The sequence below is a fragment of the Quercus robur genome, chromosome 6 (genome assembly GCF_932294415.1).
Source record: "Quercus robur chromosome 6, dhQueRobu3.1, whole genome shotgun sequence".
NCBI lineage: Eukaryota > Viridiplantae > Streptophyta > Magnoliopsida > Fagales > Fagaceae > Quercus > Quercus robur.
The window spans coordinates 4,713,754-4,734,675 of record NC_065539.1 but is presented as its reverse complement, the minus strand read 5'-3'; the positions used below and the strand labels follow the sequence as shown (position 1 = coordinate 4,734,675).

At 35.1% G+C, this 20,922-nt stretch overlaps 1 protein-coding gene across 6 annotated transcripts in view; it reads left to right on the top strand.

Annotated features, from left to right (window-relative positions):
• The window catches only part of LOC126732400 (linamarin synthase 2-like), an 83,606-nt gene extending 63,630 nt beyond the window's left edge, over positions 1-19,976 (top strand). For 2 of the 6 annotated variants that reach the window (XM_050435234.1, XM_050435231.1), the window contains exon 3: positions 19,498-19,976. In XM_050435234.1, coding sequence (XP_050291191.1) covers positions 19,498-19,689 — 192 coding nt within the window. In that variant the 3' untranslated portion in view covers positions 19,690-19,976. Of the gene's footprint in view, positions 1-9,497; positions 10,185-18,757 lie in introns of those variants that run through there. The other 4 variants (XM_050435235.1, XM_050435233.1, XM_050435232.1 and 1 more) reach the window with 3 other exon arrangements.
• The last annotated feature ends 946 nt before the right edge of the window (positions 19,977-20,922 follow it).

Sequence of the window (20,922 nt, the reverse complement as noted above, 5' to 3'; positions counted from 1 at the left end):
AGAGAGAAGAAGAGATGGAGTTTTTGTGTGCTTTCGAATGAAGGAGAAAGGGAGGAGTTTATATAGTAGTAGTGGAGGAAATATGAATGGAAAGCCATTTAATGAGGGTTGACAAAGAATAATGAACCTAGACCTCATTTTAGCCTTTAGGGAAATCTGGTGCATTAAATGTGCAGTTTGGTGAGAGTGAGGAGCAATCAAAATTTGATTTTCCTGTAACTACTGTAACAACCTGTCGAGCCAACTTCAAAAAATCATATCTTACTCAATTCTGATCGGAATTGTCTCATTCTGTGCTCAAATTGAAGTCCCAGATGTCTAGTTTCTGAAAAAATTAACCTCATTCACAGATTCAAAATATTCTGAGAGATATTAACGAAATGGTCAGCAGAGGTCATTTGTTAGAAAATAATTTCAGCACAATCAACATTAATAGGTCCCAAATTAATTTCCAATTAACATTAATAGGCTCCAATCACTCCTATTTTAGACCTAACAAATTTACCCTAATTAAAATATAATTGCACAAATTACTCATTAAATGATTAATGTTTAACTATCTAGTTAATTAGGTGTGTGCGACTCTACCATAAAATGTAGTCCTAACCAATCAAATTATGACACATCATTGATCTCAAATTGATTATACTTATAACCAATTGAAATCAATTATTCATAATCACATATAGTCAGACTCAATTTGTGATAGTGCATCTCAGCCATTAAAACTTGATTTGATGATAACTTTCAATCTGGTGGTTTGATTATGGCTTATGACCAGTCAATTTAATTGTTACAACATCAAGATCATTTTGGTGGAATGAGATTAAGGATCTAATGACCAGAATCAAGATGCATATTTCCAAGGAAAAATTATCCTTTTACCCTTCAGGTGTGGTTAAATGCGGGTTACAAAATAGGGTGCCAACACTAATCTATATTTTCTTTTAATAATTGTAATGTGTAAACACATGTTTATACACACACATAATATGTAAACATTGACATGATATATTATGCTTTTTTTTTCTTTCTTCTTTTCAAATGATGTTCTTTCTCCAAAAAAAAAAAAAAAAAAGTGTTGAAATGATGTTTGTGCAACCTCTTCTGCATATGTATAATTATGATGAGGTAATGATAATAAATTGACCTCTAACAAAGCGTATAATGGGTACTAACAACTTGTTGAACCCAAATCAATATCATATGCTTATTTTTCATGGGTTGATGGGTTGGGTTGTAAAATTATTTTAAGCTTGGGTTAGGTTGGGTTTGGGTAGGTAAAATTTTGAATCCATGTAACCTAATTCAACCCACAGTCCACACTATTAATAGTAAAAAAAAATATGTGCATTTCAAATTTTTAGTTTGATTTATCTTGGATTTTGATTTTGATTAAGTTTTTAATTTGAATTATTTTGAGATTTCTAGTCTTAGTTTTGATAAAATATAAATATTACGCTCATTTGTATACATTGTAATATTTTATTGAATAATGGGCTTAAATAGTTGAATAAAAATTCTTTTTTTTTATTAAACTTGATGAAATGGAAACAAATTGGGTTGGGTTGGGTTGGATATTTATCAACTTGAAAAAGTTCAAAAAAAAACTCAAACTCTACCCATGCACACCCCTACTTAGGGGGAAATTATTTTATACATTACTTGCATGCAATCGATGTCTCACAATTGGTGGGGAGCACACATCCATTGATCTCACATGTTGTGAGACGTTGATTGCAGGCAACAGTTATGCAATATACTTCTCATCCATAGGAACCTTGCATGTCCTTGTTTAGGGAAACTTGTGCGCACGCTCCAAGCACACACACCCTATTACTATTCTAGTGGCAAAAAGGACCCTCAAAACATTGTAACCTTGGTTGACACCATCTTGGCTCTATACCACTTGTTGAGGAAAGAACACCTCAAGAGACTTTGCAATTGAGTAATTAGTATAGCATATATGGACACCACGTATTTAACCCAAAAGGTTAAGTCAATGAATTTAAAAGCCAATAACAAGTGATAAATGATCTTACAAACTTTGATTCCTATTAACAGGTGCCCTTAGGAAAATTTTTAATTGAAAATTTTAGAAAAACTTAGATACCATTTTCATGGGAAATATAAAAATGTGTCAAAAAAGTCAATTATTTTTCACTTTTCCCATAAAAAGTTTCTAAAAATATTTCATAATCAAGGATGTAGGGACACGATTTCTTTAACGGCCCAATAATGATATTGGGCTCATACATGAAAGATCCCTCACAATATGATTTGTAGAGAGTGGGCTTGAAAGGCTTGCCTTTGATCACAGGGCGATGGTCCGGTCCTATTTTTAGAGGAGTTCATGTAAAAAATAAGAGTTGGATCTGAATATTTAAGCTTTCTAGCATTACACCCTGAGGGGTTGGACTCCTCGGACTTTGTCCGAGGATCATTAAGGTCTTCCTCCGGTTGTCCGGCGGTGATTTTTTTTACACCCATGGAGTCTTTCTCCTTGAGGTAAGATGGGAGTCTTTTGTTTTTTGTCCCCCCTCTCCCTTATCCAGATTACTTACTCTCTTTTATACTAGCCTACGTTTGTTATCCTTCGTCCACGTGTAGGGTCAACTTTTACGAGACTAATATTTGTCCCGTCAGTCTAATCCCAGAATTATTGGGGATGGTTGATAAAGCCGAAGAATTCGGCTCTGCTGGATGCTGAGTCTTATCTGGGAAGGGTAATGAGGGCAACTTTCCCGAGATATTTTAGATCTCCTATCCAGTCTGGTCCTATACCGTTTTTGCCCCTCTTTTTTGGTGGAATTTTGGGTTTGCCGAGGACCGAACTGTCCTCGGCAACATCTCCGGGCCATTTGGGCTTTATGTTATTGAGCTTGGGCCGTGGCTGTCTTTGGCTTGGGCCCTTGTACTTCTCGCGAGCAAAGGGACCTGACCCATAAATTATTGGGCCCCACAAAGGACATCTATTAACTTTCTCAATAACTTTTTTTCATGTGAGTTCTGCTACCTACACACAAAAAAAAAAAAAAAAAAAATTCACAAATTTTTTTAACACATGCCCACATTTTCAACTCATTTGGATCCCACCATAAACATAAATGCAAAGCATTTTGGTGAAAAAGTGTGCAATTTTTTGTGCTTTGAAACTTAGTCTTGGTAAAAGGGTGTGGTCCTAAATTATAGCATAAAAGCAAGGCTGGCCCGAACGATTTGGAGGCCTAAGGAAAAATCTTCCAATGGGGCCTTTGCTTTATCGTTTAAATAATATTTAACAAGTGTTTTATATAATAATTTTTTAAAATCCATTATTTTTACTTTTTAATATGAATTTCTTTTTTTTTAGGGGGGAAAAATGCTAAAGTAAGAGCATCCACAGTAGATGTGCCAAGTGTCAAATATTAGGCACACCAAACACAAAAACGAAGCATTATCAGATGTTTTAAATCTCAAAAATTATGCCACATTGCTACAGTACCGTCTCAAATATGAGACGGTACGAACAACAATTGCAAAATCAAATATTATTATTTTATTGCGTTTTTTCTCTCTCCTCTTCCACAGATATCTCTCTCTCTGTCAACTCTATCTCATTCCTTCTCTCTCTATCACTCTCTATCTCTTCCCTCTCCTCCTAGCTCAAGATCACTCTCTAGTCCTCGCCACCGATCTCGCTGCCTCACTTCCCAATCCTCGCCACTGATCTCGTCGCCTCATGCTCCAGCCCTTGCCGCCAACATCCACAACCCTCACCTTCGACCTTCAGATCTCTCTTAATCGGGTTGTGGGTGTGAGATTTGGGATGGGTGTCAATGTGGGTTTTGGGTCGGCGTTTTTGGTCGGCATTATGTGGGTTGTGGGTCGAGGTTTTGGGTCGGTTGGGATGGGGTTTTAGGCCGATCGTTGGTTGAGTTTGGTTTGTTGGTTGAGTTTGGGTCGGCGTTTTTTCATCTCTAGTTTGTTGGTTGGTTGAGGTTTTTTTTTTTTTTTTTCTCTCTCTCCCTCTTTTGTTGTGGTTTTTGGATTTGGAACTTGTTGCTGTTGTTGCTGTTGTTGATCGGCGTTGATGTTGTTGCTGTTGTTGATGATAATGGGGAGGAGATAATATATTATTTTAATGTGTAGTAAATATTATTTTAATGTATAGAATTAAATGATAAAACATCTGATAAATGAAATATTATAAAATGATATGGTAAAATAATAAAGTAGGCTTTTGATGTGTCAAAATGGAATTTTTTATGGAACATCTACTACAGAAGCTCTTATAATAAATTTTACTACAAAAAAATTACAAATTAATGTAATAGCAAATGTGGTCAGTGACATGAGTCTTACAAGGATGCTAGAGATATTATTAACTTTACAACATGAGACTTATAAAGATTTATCATCAATCACCAAAAAAAAAAAAAAAATCATTCAAAAATGCATTTAATAGGTTGTTGAAGTTCATCAATTATATTCATTATCACATCAAATTATAAAGGTTATATAGTAAAATTTATAGTATTTTTAATATTATCCTATTTGAATTACTTGTGATTAGTGTTACATCTATTTGTAAGACTTATGTATTTAAATTTGTTTTATCTTTAGCAATACTCAATTCTTTAGACATTCTTAATACTGGAAAAAAAAAATGTAAACTACTTTTTTTTTAATACCTCCAAAATATATATATATATATATATATATATTTATTTATTTATTTATTGGAGGTATTAAAAAAAATTAGGGGCCTAAGTGGCCTAGGCCTAGGGCAGACCCTACGTACACAATAGAGAGTGGTCATAAATTTGTTTCAGTACAAAAGTCAAGAGCTAAACGATGGAGATGCAGAATTCTGAAATTAATGATTTTTTGTTTGATGCAGAATTCTGAAATTAATGATTTTTTGTTTGATGCAGGAAGCTGGAATCCAATGCTTACAAAAAGCAAAGAGCCAAAAAAAATAGAGACCCGTGATTCAAGGAATCCATCCATTCTTGTCTTTAATTCTTGACTCGGATGCTCAGCGCAATTTGGAAGCAACAAAAATGTCATTTGTGGTTCAGAAAAAATCATTGACAAAAAGAGAGAAAAAAAAATTGCATTGAGTTTTCATAAAATAGTGTCTCCGATAGTAGCATCTTCAATATCTATAAGAAATTGAACAAGGTGTTCAGAAATTAGATGTGATTTTTCCTCGGCTGCTCATGAACTAAAGAAGATATTTTAAGTTATTTAAGCTCGTCCATGTATGGCCAAATCACCATGTTTGGTATGGGTGGATTTAAGGTAGAAGATATTATAAGGAATTTTGAGGGTGTGGTTCATTATAAAAAGCAAATATTTTGTTAGCATCTTTAGCGCGGTGGTCATTTCATAAGTATAGGGTGTGAGGGTAAAGGTTGGAATTCTAGTCTCCAAGAGAGAGTTTCTATCTTGTATAAAATATATATATATATATAAATAAATTTCGATCTGAGATATTAGGTTTGTGAATAATGCTCTTCTCAAAAAAGAAAAGTTGTGCATAATGAAATCTTCTGTTGGCAAATTTCGTTGAAGAATGAGGTTTTTTTTTTTTTTTAATAGGAATTAAAGGATAAGGATTAAATTACATGATTTGCATATAGTAGAATGGTAGTAAATAAGAACATTTCAAAATTAATATCAAGTGGTTAAATTTTCAAACGAAAAGTTTAGTCTGATTGGTTTTGTAAAAACACACTACATTGTTTTGGTATTTGGTAATTGCTAATTGGTATAGCTGAAAACACAAATAAACTGAAATTATTTTCCGTGGCCAACAAAAAACAAGCAAAATAGGGCAGAAAAGGTTTTTTTGGAACTTATATATACATATTCAACAAACCATTCCCAAATAAATGTCATTACAAAAAAATCTCCTAATGATAACTTCTCTCTTTGCCCCCTCCCTCTTCATATACAAACTGTTGACCAACGGTTGATTTTTCCCAAAGGACATTTTTTTTTAACTCAAATCAATTGCTTTTGCACGTGATATTTATATTTCAGTCTATTTTAGGTAATAAAAGTTTTTCTCATATAATTTTTTTGAAATTAGAAGAAATATTAATGATTTTTGTAAGAGTCAACTAATAGGGAGAGGAGAATTTCATATTTGACAATTATGACCAATTTTATTCAAGGTTGGATTCAAGTTACACTTAGTGTAACTGTGGGGGCCGTTCGATCAATAGGCCCATTAAGTTCAGGATTGTTGGGCCTGTGGCCCATCCGAGGATGCATATCTGTCCAAGGAGGCCAAGTCAGGTCATAAGGTAATTACTGAAGGGAGTGGTAGTCAATATCACGAGGGTAGAGTTCTATATCCGTCCGAGGACGCCATACTCCTCGGCAGTATGCGTCCGAGGACGATCAGGACGCGGTCTTGTTGCAACCAGACCTCAGAACTAAGTCACCACTAAAGATAGAATAACCGACCAAAGATGAAAGAGATAAGGCAAACAAATATCTATAACTACAGCTGCCTCCGCATTAATGACCTCTCAACCAACTCTCTGGCCGCATTAATGTGGAGGTGATACCTGAACAGTAAGGAAGCAGCCTTACAGCTGCCCATAGGAAGTTTCAGGAGGTGCTAGATGGGACAGAAAGAAATCCTCCGAACCCAACCTACACGTGTGCGGTGAGGATGGAACACAAAGGGGGTATATAAACTGAAAGAAGAACATGCAGAGGGGATGGGAACAGAAAAGAAAAGAAAGAAAAACACAGACAAAAGAAGAAGAGCAAAAAGAGAGAAAAAGAACTGTATTGATTACCAAAGAAAACGATCGTTGTGCCAACTTTAGACTTTCAATATACGTGAGAGTGAATCTTTTTAATATACAAAAGTTAACCTAGTTCTTTACACCCACGCTCTACAAATCATATTGTTTGGGTCTTTTTACGCGCGAACCCAACACTATTACGGGTCGTTACAAATCGTGTCCTTACAGTAACTATAAGCAATATTACATCACTCAATATTTTTTAATTGAATGCAAATTTTGACAAATCTACCGTTAACATTATCTTCATATATTCTCCATACTTGCAAAATTTCAAGATGATCAAAGATTAAGTCATGTCATCAATCAATTTTTTAAATTCAAGTTTATCTAATTTAAAATAATGCATAAAAGATGAGTTTACAGATCAAATGGTAAATAACATCCAATTGACATGAAAATTGGCATGATTGTTAAGAACATATAGAACATATAATTTAATTTGTGGGATTTTCAAAATATAAATTCTATAACAAGTTATTAGGTAGTGTAATATTGCATCAGGTGTAACTTGAACTCAACCCTTTTATTAATTTTAAAGAAATAAATATAAATTGACATCTTAAAGGAAAAATTGATATTTCAATTGTTTTTTAATCTCCTCCAAATTTCTCAAATTTGAGGGAATTAAAAGTGAAGGGTTAGGAGGGGTAAGATACCCTTCCAAAATTCCAAATCCCTTCAAACCCTTCCCCTTCCTCTCTTTAAAAAAAGATCCAAGCAAAGTCATTAAACCATACACTTATTCACTCTCCTCTTCTCTCCTCCCCTCGATCTATGCAAGTTGTTACAAGATGCTAGTACTAGTGTACCATTACCAGCGAATTGCTAATATTGCCTTAGAAAAAACAAGCTTTGAGAATTGAACACAAGTTTAATTGCTGGAATCTTTGTATAAATTAAATCCATTACAAATTTGGTAGATCATTTTTCCACGGTTAGGGTTGTAAATGAGCTAAGATTTGCTTAGTACTGAATGTTCATGCTCGGGTGGACAACAAATATAAAATGTTCAAATTTGGTTTGAGCTTGAACCAGGTGTATAAACTATGTTTGAGCTTGAACTTGTCAAAAGTCCTAAAGTTTGAACTTGGCTTGACTTTGATTGATTCATTAGTCAAGCCTAGCTTAAGATCTAATGCAAGTATATTATCAAGTCCATATTAAGCATCTTATCAAGCCCATTTGGGTTGGACATTTGGTCCCAACCTCCAATTTTTATCAAAGGTTTAGTAAGATATGAGTTTATTATTTAAGATCATATTAAAGTTATTACGAAGCCCATAAACGAGCCTAAGCTCATTTTGTTTTTTTATCAAACTCTATTGTTTATGAGTTTGTTCATGAACATTTCTTTTTTAGCTTGGACTCGACTCATTTAATAAATAAGCCTAAAATGAAGGCTCAAGTTTGACTTGTTTATAACCAAATAAACAGGAACGAGTTTTTATCTAATCAAGCCTGAGCTATTTATGAATAACATGGTTCATTTACAACCCTATGGACCACGGTTTATTAAAAGTTTGGAACTTCATTGCATCACCTGATCGTAGTAGCAGTACTACCACCAAGTAACCACTAATATTACTATAAACATTTAGGAGAAGAAAAAGATTATCTCATAAGATTTTGGGACTTGGGAGCATCATTAGCAACTGTGTTAAGATGGAGTGGAGGGCTTGATTATTGTCAACGTTAACAGTGTGTTTGGTTGTAAATGAGGGGAAGAGAAAAGAAGAGAAGAGAGAGAGAGGGAAAAGATAAGAAAAGAAAATGTTTCCTTTTTACATGTTTGGAAAGAGTGAGGGACGATAAAAGAAAAAGAAAATAATATATTTAATTTAGATATATGTTTTTACCTAAATACCCAAAATAAAAACCAAAGTGTTTGTTTTGGTGATAGACAAAACTAAAATTTTAGAAGTAATTAGTAGTGGGCCCCAAAAATTGCAAGCTTTTTACTTGTCTTTTTTTCTCATTTCCACCTAATTTGGGTGGATGGGAAAACTAGGCCTGGACGGATAGAGCTGAAAAGTGTTTTAAGTTGCATTGTGCATTTTTCAATAGGTCTTGTGTACTATTCACGGGACCCGCAAGTACTTTATTTAGCAAAAAAAACTTTAAAATTGGATATTCACACATTTAAAAATTATTTTGCTACAGTATTTTTAATTTTCAATTTTCAGCAATAAGCGGTATCCAAACAGACCCTTTATCTTCATTTATTTCCTACAATGCCAACTAAACAAGGGAAATTGTCATATCAGCCCAATTTCCTCTCTCTTTTCTTCTCATCCGCCTCCATTTCCAAACAAAGCGTAAGAGGGGAGAGAAAAAGGTAATGCTATAGACACAATTTTTACAAACTTGAATTGACACAATTTTATTAGTTCTCTGAGTTCATTATTGTGTCAACAAAATTTAATTAGATCAAATTTTCACATAATAATAACAATTTGCCACATTGGAATTCTTTTTTGGGTGGAAATCTCTTTCACGCTCTGTATCTTATCAGTGTCTTATTTTGACTGACTGAACCAGCTTTCAGACTGGGCCAACTGGTTAGTGGCAATAATTGCATAAGATAAGACATTAAAGGAGATATTATTTCCGGTGATTATTCAGTGTTTCGACAAGTTAATAGTAATATTATCTTTCATGTGACAGCGAGTAGTTTGCCCCGCAGATGAGTTTACTAAAAAAATCTAAAGACTAATATCCTAATGCTACACATATTTCCTATAAAATGGCATAAAGCCTAAAGGTATCATCACAAGCCCTTTAAATTTGATTCCATAAGATCTCTCAAAAAAAAAATTTTTTGATTCCATAAAAAATATATATATATAGATTAACTTGCAAGTGATATGGGTTCAGTTCGAGCTACAAAGCCCCATGCAGTATGTGTTCCATTCCCAGCACAAGGCCATGTAACACCCATGATGCGATTAGCCATGCTCCTACACTCAAGGGGCTTCCATATAACCTTTGTAAACACTGAGTTCAACCACAGACGCTTAATCCGATCCAAAGGGCTTGACTACATAAAGGGGCTACCTGATTTCCAGTTTGAAGCAATACCAGATGGGTTGCCACCATCGGACCGTGATGCAACTCAGCATGTTCCAAGCATAATGGATGCCACCAGAAAGAACTGTTTGGTCCCTTTCAAAGAGCTAGTGCTTAAGCTCAACTCATCCTCTGAAGTGCCTTTGGTTACCTGCATAGTGTCTGATGGCATCATGAGTTTTGCTATTAAAGCTGGAGAAGAATTAGGCATCCCAGAGGTTCAGTTTTGGACTGCCTCAGCTTGTGGCTTCATGGGATATCTCAACTTCACTGAACTCATCAAAAGAGGCATTCTTCCATTCAAAGGTACTTTGAGCAATTTTTTGTTTTTGTTAGAATGACTGTTAAAGATTAGATTCTTATTTTTCTAACCACACCAATGGTACTCAGATGATTATAAGCAACTTTATTAATTGAACTGTAACTCAGATGGTAGTATGGGGTTACTGAGTATATCCATCACTTACCACTCTAAGCTTAAAATAGCTAAATGAGTATATACTAAGTCCCCCTGTTCATAAGTTTCTCATTTACTCTCTCTTTGTCAAGTGCAAAGTAAGTAGCCATCCAGCTTGAAGTTGTTCATAAGACTTTAATTAAAAATTTTAAACATGGAAAATATTGATGAGTTTGCAATAGCCAAACGAGACTGAGATCTCAACCAATATTTTCCCATAATTAATTAATAATAAATTTTTATTATATTTTAAAAGATTTTGTTTGGGGTTTTTGTAAAAATAAAAGGTAAATTTTATCCACTGTCATTTTATAAAATTATAACCTTTTCCAATTTAATTCTAAATTTTGAAAATATATATATAATTCAAGTTATACATAGGGTAATTCTAAGTAATGTTACACCAACCAATAACTTGTTATATAATTCATATTTTAAAAATCCTATTGTTAAATTACATGTTCTAGATGTTCTTAACATTCAGGTCAATTTTCATGTTAATTGGATGTTATTTACCATTTGATTCATAAACTCATTTTTTATACATTATTTTAAATTTCAAAAACTTCAATTTAAACAATATATTGATTGATAACATGGCTATTAATCTTTGATCACTTTGAAATTTTGCAAGCATAGAAAATATACGAAAATAGTTTAATCTAACAATGGATTTGCCAAAATTCATATCCAATTAAAAAATATTAGGTGGTATAACATTATTTAAAATTACACCAAGTGTAATTTAAACCAACCATATATATATATATATATATATATATAGAGAGAGAGAGAGAGAGAGAGAGAGAGAGAGAGAGAGAGAGAGAGAGAGAGAGAGAGAGAGAGAGAGAGCAATTGAATTATATCCATTTTATAATTAAGATTAAATAGTACAAATCTAAAAATATAACCAATTCAACATCTTTTACAATTTTAAATGACATAACACTTTGTACATTATTAAATCCATAAAATATCATCATTTTTTTTTTTTGAGAACAGGTCAGAAATTTTATTAAATTAAAAGGAAGTACACGTATAAAGCAAAACTTGTATAAGTCCAAAGCCAGCTACATGCAGCTGGCCATAGACTGAGGCTACACTACCGTAGCTAAGAAAGGACTCCTACTAAACAATTAACTCTGTAAAGAAAACTTGTATAAACCCAAGGCCAGCTACATGCAGTTGGCCATAGACTGAGGCTATACTAACGTAGCTAAGAAAAGACCCATACTAACCAATTATCTCTGAGACGCCATCAGTTTTTGGTACTCATCTAGTAGACTCTCTGCACCGTTCAAGATAGCCCTTGGGTGGGTTTGTTTATGTTCAAAATAGAACTTATTTCGGGCATTCCAAATAGACCATGCCACTGTAGCCCAACGCTCAAGGTCACGTTGATCTAAGCTTTGCACCATGAACCCGAACAGTAGGAAGAAATCCCGAGCCTCATTGTTGCACTTCTGAATCTTTCCCTTTACCAATGCCCAAACATTCCTGGCAAGCGGACACTCCCACAAAATATGCCCCGTGGTCTCAGGTTTCTGCTTACACAAATCACACACCACCTCAACGTGAACCTTCCTTCTATGTAGATTGGCCCGAGTAGGTAAGCAGTCCGAGCACGCCCTCCAAATGAAATTTCTGACTTTTGGAGGAACATTCAAAGTCCAGATTTTCTTCCAGGTTGACTTGTCCGACCTAGCCTTGGAATGCTCCACTATCTACTGTTGCTTTAGTCGAAGTGCAACATGGTAGGCGGTCTTTACTGAGAAGGTCCTTGCCTTATTCTCCATCCAAATGAGGGAGTCTCGAGCTTGGAGGTTGTTGAGGGGGAGAGCTAGAGTCTCAGTCCGGGTTCTAGCCATGAACAATGCGTGAATCTTGCCTCTGTCCCACTGTCTTGTGTCCTCATCTATCAAATCACTAACTTTCAACTCAGGAGCGGGTTCACCGTTGAAAATAGGGTCATGGGACAGCCATTCGTGCGTAGTGACACCAATATGCTTTCCGTCTCCAATTTTCCATCTTGAACCCGCAATGATCACCTCCCGAGCAGTTAGAAGACTCCGCCATACGAAAGAAGGATTGTGTCCCAGCTGGGCCTCCAAGAATGTGCAGTTAGGGAAATAACGTGCTTTGTACACTCGATAAAACAAAGATTGAGTGCCCTGAAGCAGACGCCATGCTTGCTTGGCCAACATTGCAAGATTAAAAGCGTCGATGTCCCGAAAACCCATACCTCCTCTATTCTTGTCCGTACACAACTTCTGCCAGCTCACCCAATGGATCTTTCTCTCATCATATTTCTGTCCCCACCAATAATTGGCCAAGGTCGAGTTGATAGCGTTACACATTGCTTTTGGAAGCCTGAATAAGCTCATGGAGTAAGTCGGTATGGACTGCGCAACTGTCTTTATAAGTATTTCTCAGCCAGCCTTGGAGATGAATTTCTCCTTCCATCCTAACACTCTCTTAGCAACTCGCTCTTGGATCTCTCTAAACGTGGTTGTCTTAGCTCTCCCCCCTACCATCGGCAAGCCCAAATACTTCTCGCAATCCGTCATGATTCTGGCTCCAAGCAAACTTTTGATCACATCCCGAGTGTCCTGTTTGGTGTTTCGGCTAAAAAAGAGGGACGTTTTTTGTCGGTTAATGGCCTGTCTAGAAGCCGATTCATATTGAGCTAAGATGTTGAGCAACACTTGGCACTCTTGGACCGTTGCTTGACAGAATAGTAAACTGTCATCGGCAAAGAGCAAATGTGAGATGTGCACTCCATGCTGACAAGATACAACCCCTGTAAGAGACCGATTCACTTCCGCCCTTCGGAGCATTGCAGACAAACCTTCGGCACAAAGCAGGAACAAATATGGCGAGAGGGGATCGCCTTGCTTGATTCCATGAGAGGGTTGGACCAAACCACGAGGCTCTCTATTGATGAGGATTGAGTAAGAAGCAATGCAAACCGTTTCCATAGCCAGCCATATCCAAGTATCATCGAACCCAAGTTTGCTCATCATATTCCGTAAAAACGACCACTCAACTCGATCGTAAGCTTTGCTAATATCAACTTCACCGCCATCTGACCTACCTTCCCCTTCCTCTTATTTCTCATCCTGTGTAACAACTCAAACGCTACAGTGGTATTATCAGTGATCAAGCGATTAGGAACAAAGGCACTTTGAGCATCGGAAATAATATTAGGCAATATTAATTTAATGCGGTTAGCCAAAACTTTAGAGAATAAGCGTGATACCACATTGCCTAAGCTGATAGGGCGATAATCTGAGATGTACTGGGGCTCATTCTTCTTGGGGATAAGAATAATATGGGTATAGTTCATCTTGTGCAAGAGGTGGCCCGAGTTCAAAACAGAAAGAACAACTCTAACCACATCGTTCCCTACAATATGCCAGTATTTTTGAAAGAAGAATGGGGACATACCATCAGGGCCCGGTGACTTGGATGGGTGCATTTGGAACAAAGCACGTTTTATTTCCTCTGGTGTGTAAGGTTGTAGCAGTTGTTGGTTCATGTCAGGGGTTACTAGTCTTTCCACTAGGTCCAGAACAGTCTCCATATTACTTGGCTGTGCTGATGTAAACAAGGCTTGAAAGTACTGCTCTACTGCATTTGCAATACCATCATCCGTGTTGCACCACTCATCATCGGCATTAAATATCCCTGCTATGTGATTTTTTCGTCACCGTTGACTTGCCCGTTGGTGAAAGAATTTGGTGTTCTTATCACCAGCCGGAAGCCAAATGGACCGTGAACGTTGTCTCCACGCCACCTCCTCATGGTACAGTAAGGAGTTTATTTCAGCCCGTACACCCCGAATGGCCTCATTGTTCTCCGCCTTATTCTGGTTGGCCAATTCTTCTAGTACCTTGTGCTTTTCCTGGAGTCTTGACTTAGTGTTCCCAAAAGCCACACGGCTCCACCTTACCAAAGCTAGTCTGCACTGCTTAATCTTTTCAAAGAGTTGAAACATTGGGCTCCCCTCACACACCGACCCCACCCATGCCTCACGGATGGTGTCTTCACATGCTGGGTGGGTCACCCATTTCTCCTCAAACCTGTGTGGAACTTTCTTCCTCCTTGTAGACGTATTTGGGTTGTGAGTGGTAATCATAATCGGGACATGATCAGAGTAAGAAGAGTGGAGATGATGGACCTTAGCATGTGGGAATTGGTCCCTCCATTCCAACGTGGCACAAGCCCGGTCCAAGCGTGCTTGAACAAAGTTGTCGCTTTCCCTCAATTTTAATTGTGAAATAAACACTCTCAATTTTAAGTTGAATTTTTGAACCCTCATCACATGTCGATTGATATTTCACTTTGCCAAAAACAACTTGTCCCTTTTCTCTCAATCTCGAATCTTGATTTGGCGGGGTGTCATTGCCAATCATCTCACAGAATCAATAGATCTAAAACGTGTAGCTTTGTGGTTTGTCAAATACTCTAAATTTTAAATTTCTTTCTAGTTAAAGTTCTTTATCTCAAAAGTTCTGCAACAAAATCCTACAACTAAAACTTGACTTCCTACAACAAAATCAAACAAATTTATGATTTTTTTTTAATGGAAATCTAAATACCAACAAAGTTTCATGTGAGGATTGATATATTTCATGAACATAACTCCTTTTATAAGAGGAAAAATTATCTTATAAAACTGCTTTTTTTTTGTTTTAATAATTAAATAATTGGGGTCTCATAAATGTGTGAAATCAATCAAATATAGGAGTGGTGTACTGTTCCATAAGAGAGATATTTTCTTCTGTCCAAGGGTCGAAGTAATTTGTCCTTGCATGTATAGTAAATACTTCTCATAACTTTCTTTTTTTGGCGAAATAACTTCACTACTTGTTAGGTCAAAGTCATGTCGGCAAAATTGGAAATAATATCATGTCTGTTTTCTATGTCAAAAAGGCAATCCCTGTTCAGGAGGTGATATTATAAGTATCGGATATTTTTATCTACCCTCTTACATTGGGTGGGACTCCCCCCATATAAGAGGGTGGATACATGCATGTATCGGAAGGATATGGGACTCCCCCCATATAAGAGGGTGGATATATGCATGTATCAGATAGATGTGAAATTCACCCGTGCAGGATATATGATGATAGATTTTCTTCTATTCATGGTATAAAGTTACTCTATTTTCTCTTTATTGACTAGAAATGCTAGCCCAAGACATTTTGGGACTTTAGACGAGAACTAAAATGATGCATTTTTTTATTTATTTATGTATTAATTAAATTAATATTTATTTAATATTTTTATATTATAATATATTTCATTTAAAATCTATTTTTCTTGCCTTTTGAGATGCAAATTGACTAATTAAATTTTTGTATTCAAGTTCTTCTAACATCTCATTTTCAATCGATAAAATAACTAATCCACTTAATCTTTCTTGGGACATTATCAATCTTAGATATGATTTTATTAATTTTAATTTTGAAAAACTTCTTTCTACATAAGCAACTGTAACAAGTATTGTTAGTAAAATTCTGTAAACAATGCATGTATTTGGAAATGAATCTAATCTTTTTATATAATTTAGTATATCAATTAGAGTATATTCTTTTATTTGTAAAATTTCTTTTAAAACTTTTAACTCTAAAAATAAATTTAAACCATCAATATCATAATAAACATCATGTTTGAGAAAATATTCAAGATTAAGATAGTATTTTTGCAAACTATCACCATCTAGTGATTTCAATTTGATGAAGTTAAATCATATATATATTTTCTAGTAGACATTTCTAATTAAACAATATATTTATAATGACTGAAATAAAAAATAACTTTCAAATATAGAGCAATAGGACCTAATATATATATAATATTATAATTTCACCGAACAATAACAAACCATCTCAACATAAATACATATTCATCATATCACCTGTAAACGAGAAGTACAAGTGTACAACTCTGCCCACAGCCATACAAGTCTTATTAGATAAGACTCCACCCACTAAAGAAACAAAATGGATCCTATTACCTATAACCAAAAGATAAAAAATGAATAAATATAATTAATTAATTAATTAAAAAAAATCTTCAAAGCCCAGCGGCCCCAGCCAGTACTCAAGTAGGCCCACGGCCCAGGTCTTATTAGACAATACTCCACCCATGAAAAACCACGGCGTCTGCAGAAAAATTAAATAAGATACAGAAACTCAGAGAAAGAATAAAACTACACCTAAGAGAGTATAAGAGCTCAGAGTCTCAGACGTGATCTGATCGGAGGAAACCTGAGCCAGCGACAGAAGGAGTTGAGAGTAGGACCAGTGGAGAGAAAGAGTGAGAGAGAGCAACGGTAATATGAGTAAATTTTAGGAATTTTTGATTTACTTTGATTTATGATTGTTTTGTGATTAATTTTTTAGACCGGATTTGTATTTTATCTAGTTTAATTTTGCTTTGTCTAGAGGTTAAAGAACGTTATTTTTGGGGCGGTTGATTTTGTTTAGATCAAGGAATTTTTTGGATACCAATATTTACTAAAATGTACCAGATTTTTTTTTTTTACTACCTCTTCTTTTCCAAAATTTTGGGGTTGCCTTTCACTTGGCGCCTTAGGCTATGGCCTAATTAGGCCAGTGGAAGAGCCGGTCCTAACTAGAATATATAAAGTTTCTTTCAATTGTTGATTGTCAATGACATCATATCGCATTTGGAAAGAATTGTCAATGACATCATATCGCATTTGGTTTAATTTTTCATGTTGAAAGTGGATTATAAGGGGAAAAAAATAGGTTATGCTATTATCTGCTAGAGAAAAGAAATCAAAGAAAAGCGAGACGTAGGCGTAAAATATAGTAATTGCAGGAAAAAATTTATATAAGAAATCTAGTTTTGGTCTAATTAATGAGATTGAGGAATTGTATACACGGTTATGAAACTCTGTCTAGCCAATCGCTGATCAATAAATTGAATCCTTTCAGAAGTATTAGCTAAATTAAGATGATTCTCCCAAAAAAAAAAGAAGAAGAAGACACAATTCAAACTAATTGTTTCTCAAGAAATTTTAAATCAATTATTTGTCATAATAGAATTAGTTTTTTTTTTAATTCCAAAAAAATCTATAATTCTTTATACTAAATTCATAATAATTTTCCTTTTTAAAGTACGATTGTTATTATTGAAACTTAGTTTTGACAATATTTATTATTATTTCTAAAAAAAAAAAAGACAATATTTATTATTGAAAATGCTCTTTTTGTAGTTATGTTAAAAAAAAGAATAATTATAAATATTATCACTCTATAAACAAGTTAGTAAGTAAATGATATTTTAATTCTTACCAATCTTTTGATAGAATTAAAAAAGAAATGATAACTAAAAAATATATGGGTGTTTCGGCTCTACAATCATCCCTAACAAAAACTGAAGATTAAAAAAAAAATTGTATATATATATTCTTGCTTGTAGGCCTTTAGCCACTTATTTCTCTATTGGCCTTTAATTTTCAATTGATTAAGAAGAGAATCATCTTTACAAATACTAAAAGATGAAAAACGATTTTTTAAAAATGTTTTACGTTAAAAATTTGTTTTCTTTAGAGGATGGTCACACATTAGATTATACCATTTTTTTTAAAAACCTATTTGGACAAATTTATTTTTTAAGATGAAAATTGTGATACCTCAAGTTCTGCTTATTTGATTGGATTTGAGTTGTACAGGCATGCGCTGCGTTCCACATCAAGTGTACACTAGGTGGATCTTAGGTTTATAAGTAATTACGATGATTCCCAATCATAATTTGAATAGTCCTTTTGGGGTGTAAACAAAGAAATGATTAGCGCATTTTTTGAGTCATTTACAAATTGTATCGGAACAAACTTGGTATAATACCATTTGTGTGTTGCGTGGGCGTGTACAAAGTCCCACGTTAGATGTTTACTAGGTGAATTTTAGGTTTATAAGTGATGATGAGGAGCGCTAATTGCAACTTGACTAATTATTTTGGAGTATAAGCACAGACATAGCTAGTGCTTTCATTGGGTCATTACAAAAAAATTTTAAATGTTTATTATATATAAACTATATAAATTTGGAAGAAAAAAAATGTAAAAGAGAGGGGGGGTTTGGTGTAGGGGTGAAAGGGCCAGGGAAGATGATGACAAATTTTAAATATGTATTATTAAAAAAAAAAATATATATATATATATATATATATATTCAAATAGGGAGGAGGGTTTGGCGTTGGGCTAGTGGTTGGCCCCCCTTGGTCCAAGCGTGGATCTATCCTTGTCTAGAGTAATGCTATAAACAACATTTTTCAATACTACAGAAAGAACATTTTCAATATTGCTGAGTTGAGAAGTGATTTTTGATTTTCATATAGGCTCACTATTAACTCCATTTTATTATCAATCGTTAACAACTTATTACAGATGAAAGCTTCAAAGGTGATGGAACACTTGACAAAGCAATAAATTGGATCCCGGGAATGAAAAATATCCGGCTCAAGGACCTCCCTAGCTTTATGAGAATTACTGACATAACTGAAACAATGTTTGATTTTATGGGATCAGAAGCACAAAACTGCCTAAATTCTTCCACAATCATCTTCAACACATTTAACGAGTTTGAACATGAAGTCCTAGAAGTAATTTCAGCCAAATTCCCTCATGTTTACACTATAGGCCCACTTCACTTGCTAGGTCGGCATGTACCTGAGAGCCATTTCATATCTCAAGGTTCAAGCTTATGGAAAGAAGACTCCAAATGTCTCCAATGGCTTGATAAAAGGGAACCCAACTCAGTTGTGTACGTAAATTATGGCAGCATAACTGTGATGTCGGACCAACACTTCAAAGAATTTGCATGGGGTCTTGCGAATAGCAAGCACACATTTTTGTGGATAATTAGGCCTGATGTAGTAATGGGAGATACGACAATCTTGCCTGAAGAATTTTTTGAGGAGACTAAGGATAGGGGATTGCTAACAAGTTGGTGCCCCCAAGATAAAGTGCTAGCACATCCATCCATAGGGGCTTTCCTAACACATTGTGGTTGGAATTCTACATTAGAAAGTGTATCTGCTGGCGTGCCTATTATTTGTTGGCCCTTCTTTGCCGAGCAACAAACAAATTGTCGGTATGCTTGTACCACTTGGGAGATTGGTGTGGAGGTTAACGAGGATGTTAAACGTCATGAGATTGAAGCACTTGTTAAGGAAATGATGGAAGGGGAAAAGGGTAAGGCCATGAGACAAAAAGCTAGGGAATGGAAGAAGAAAGCAATGGAAGCAACTGATTTTGAAGGATCATCATATAAGAATTTTGAAAGATTTATTAAGGAGGCTCTCCTCATTGGTGAGTGAAGAGTCAAACTATCTTGTGAGAAATCTATACTATTGTGCTTACATCTATATTCATATCATCAGATCATATTTCCCCATTAGTGTGGTAGAATAGAACATGAGTTCAGCTTGTTAATATTTTAGTAGTAAGTTGACCGTGCAATACACGGATAATGTTTTAATATTTTATGTAAGATGGTCCTATAGAATATTGTATATGTATTTGTAGGGACACAATTTTTAGTGACCCAATCCTTGTCGGTCAAGTCTTGGCCCAAGAAGTCCCACACAATGAATTTTTTTGTAGAGTATGGGCTAAAGAACTTAGTTTCAGTTAGCTTAAACGGTTTGTTGCATGGGTTAAGGGAATACAGAAATAAGGATGAAAAATGTCACCGTCAAGAGAGGTCCCTCACAAATGATAAGGCATAAACTTGATTAATGGACGCAGATTAATGCAGTAAGATATCTCTACAGTGTTCTCTCCTCCTTTTTTTCTCCGTCCCCCTTCTTGGGGGACTTTTTACATATTATATAGGCCTTTTCATATCATCTAGGTTTTACACTTGTTGATCATCCAAACCCCTACTTGAGCACCTGTCCCATCAGACACCCCTATCAATTCTTTGTGAGTTGCAGTAGCCAAGGTAGCACTGTTCAGGGGTTTTCTCTTCATTAATGCGGCCAGGAGAGTAGTTGTAATGCATTTAATGTGGTGGTGGCAGCCTTTACTGAGATATCTCGAGTTTCCTTCCTTTTTACGTATTTGGAAGATGGACTATAATGGCTTGGACGCGCCTTTGATCTGGATTTTGCAGTGTCCGAGAAGAAATTACTCCTCAGACATGTTCTCTTTGCCCCAGTGGGCCTAAATAAGGATTGCTTGGGCCACGATGTCTCCTCGGACGGGCTTCGTTCTCGGACAGGCCTAGGGCCCAGCCAGCCTATTATTTTGGGCCGGTCCCCACAGTATTATAGCATAATTATTATAAAACTTTGTTAGTAATGAGTTCATTATAAGAAGCAACAATTATAAATTGCACACATATATTCATTATAGTTATTCAATTCAAGTAATGAGAAATATAAAACAAATACTTTAGAAAAATATTGTAGAATGAAAGTTAATATAGAATATATCTTTCTTTTTCTCCTTAATTCTAAAATAAAATACACATGTCAAACACACACAGTCAATCACATCTTTTATAAAATCCACAAGCTCACAACATTCGACCTTAACATCAAAATCAG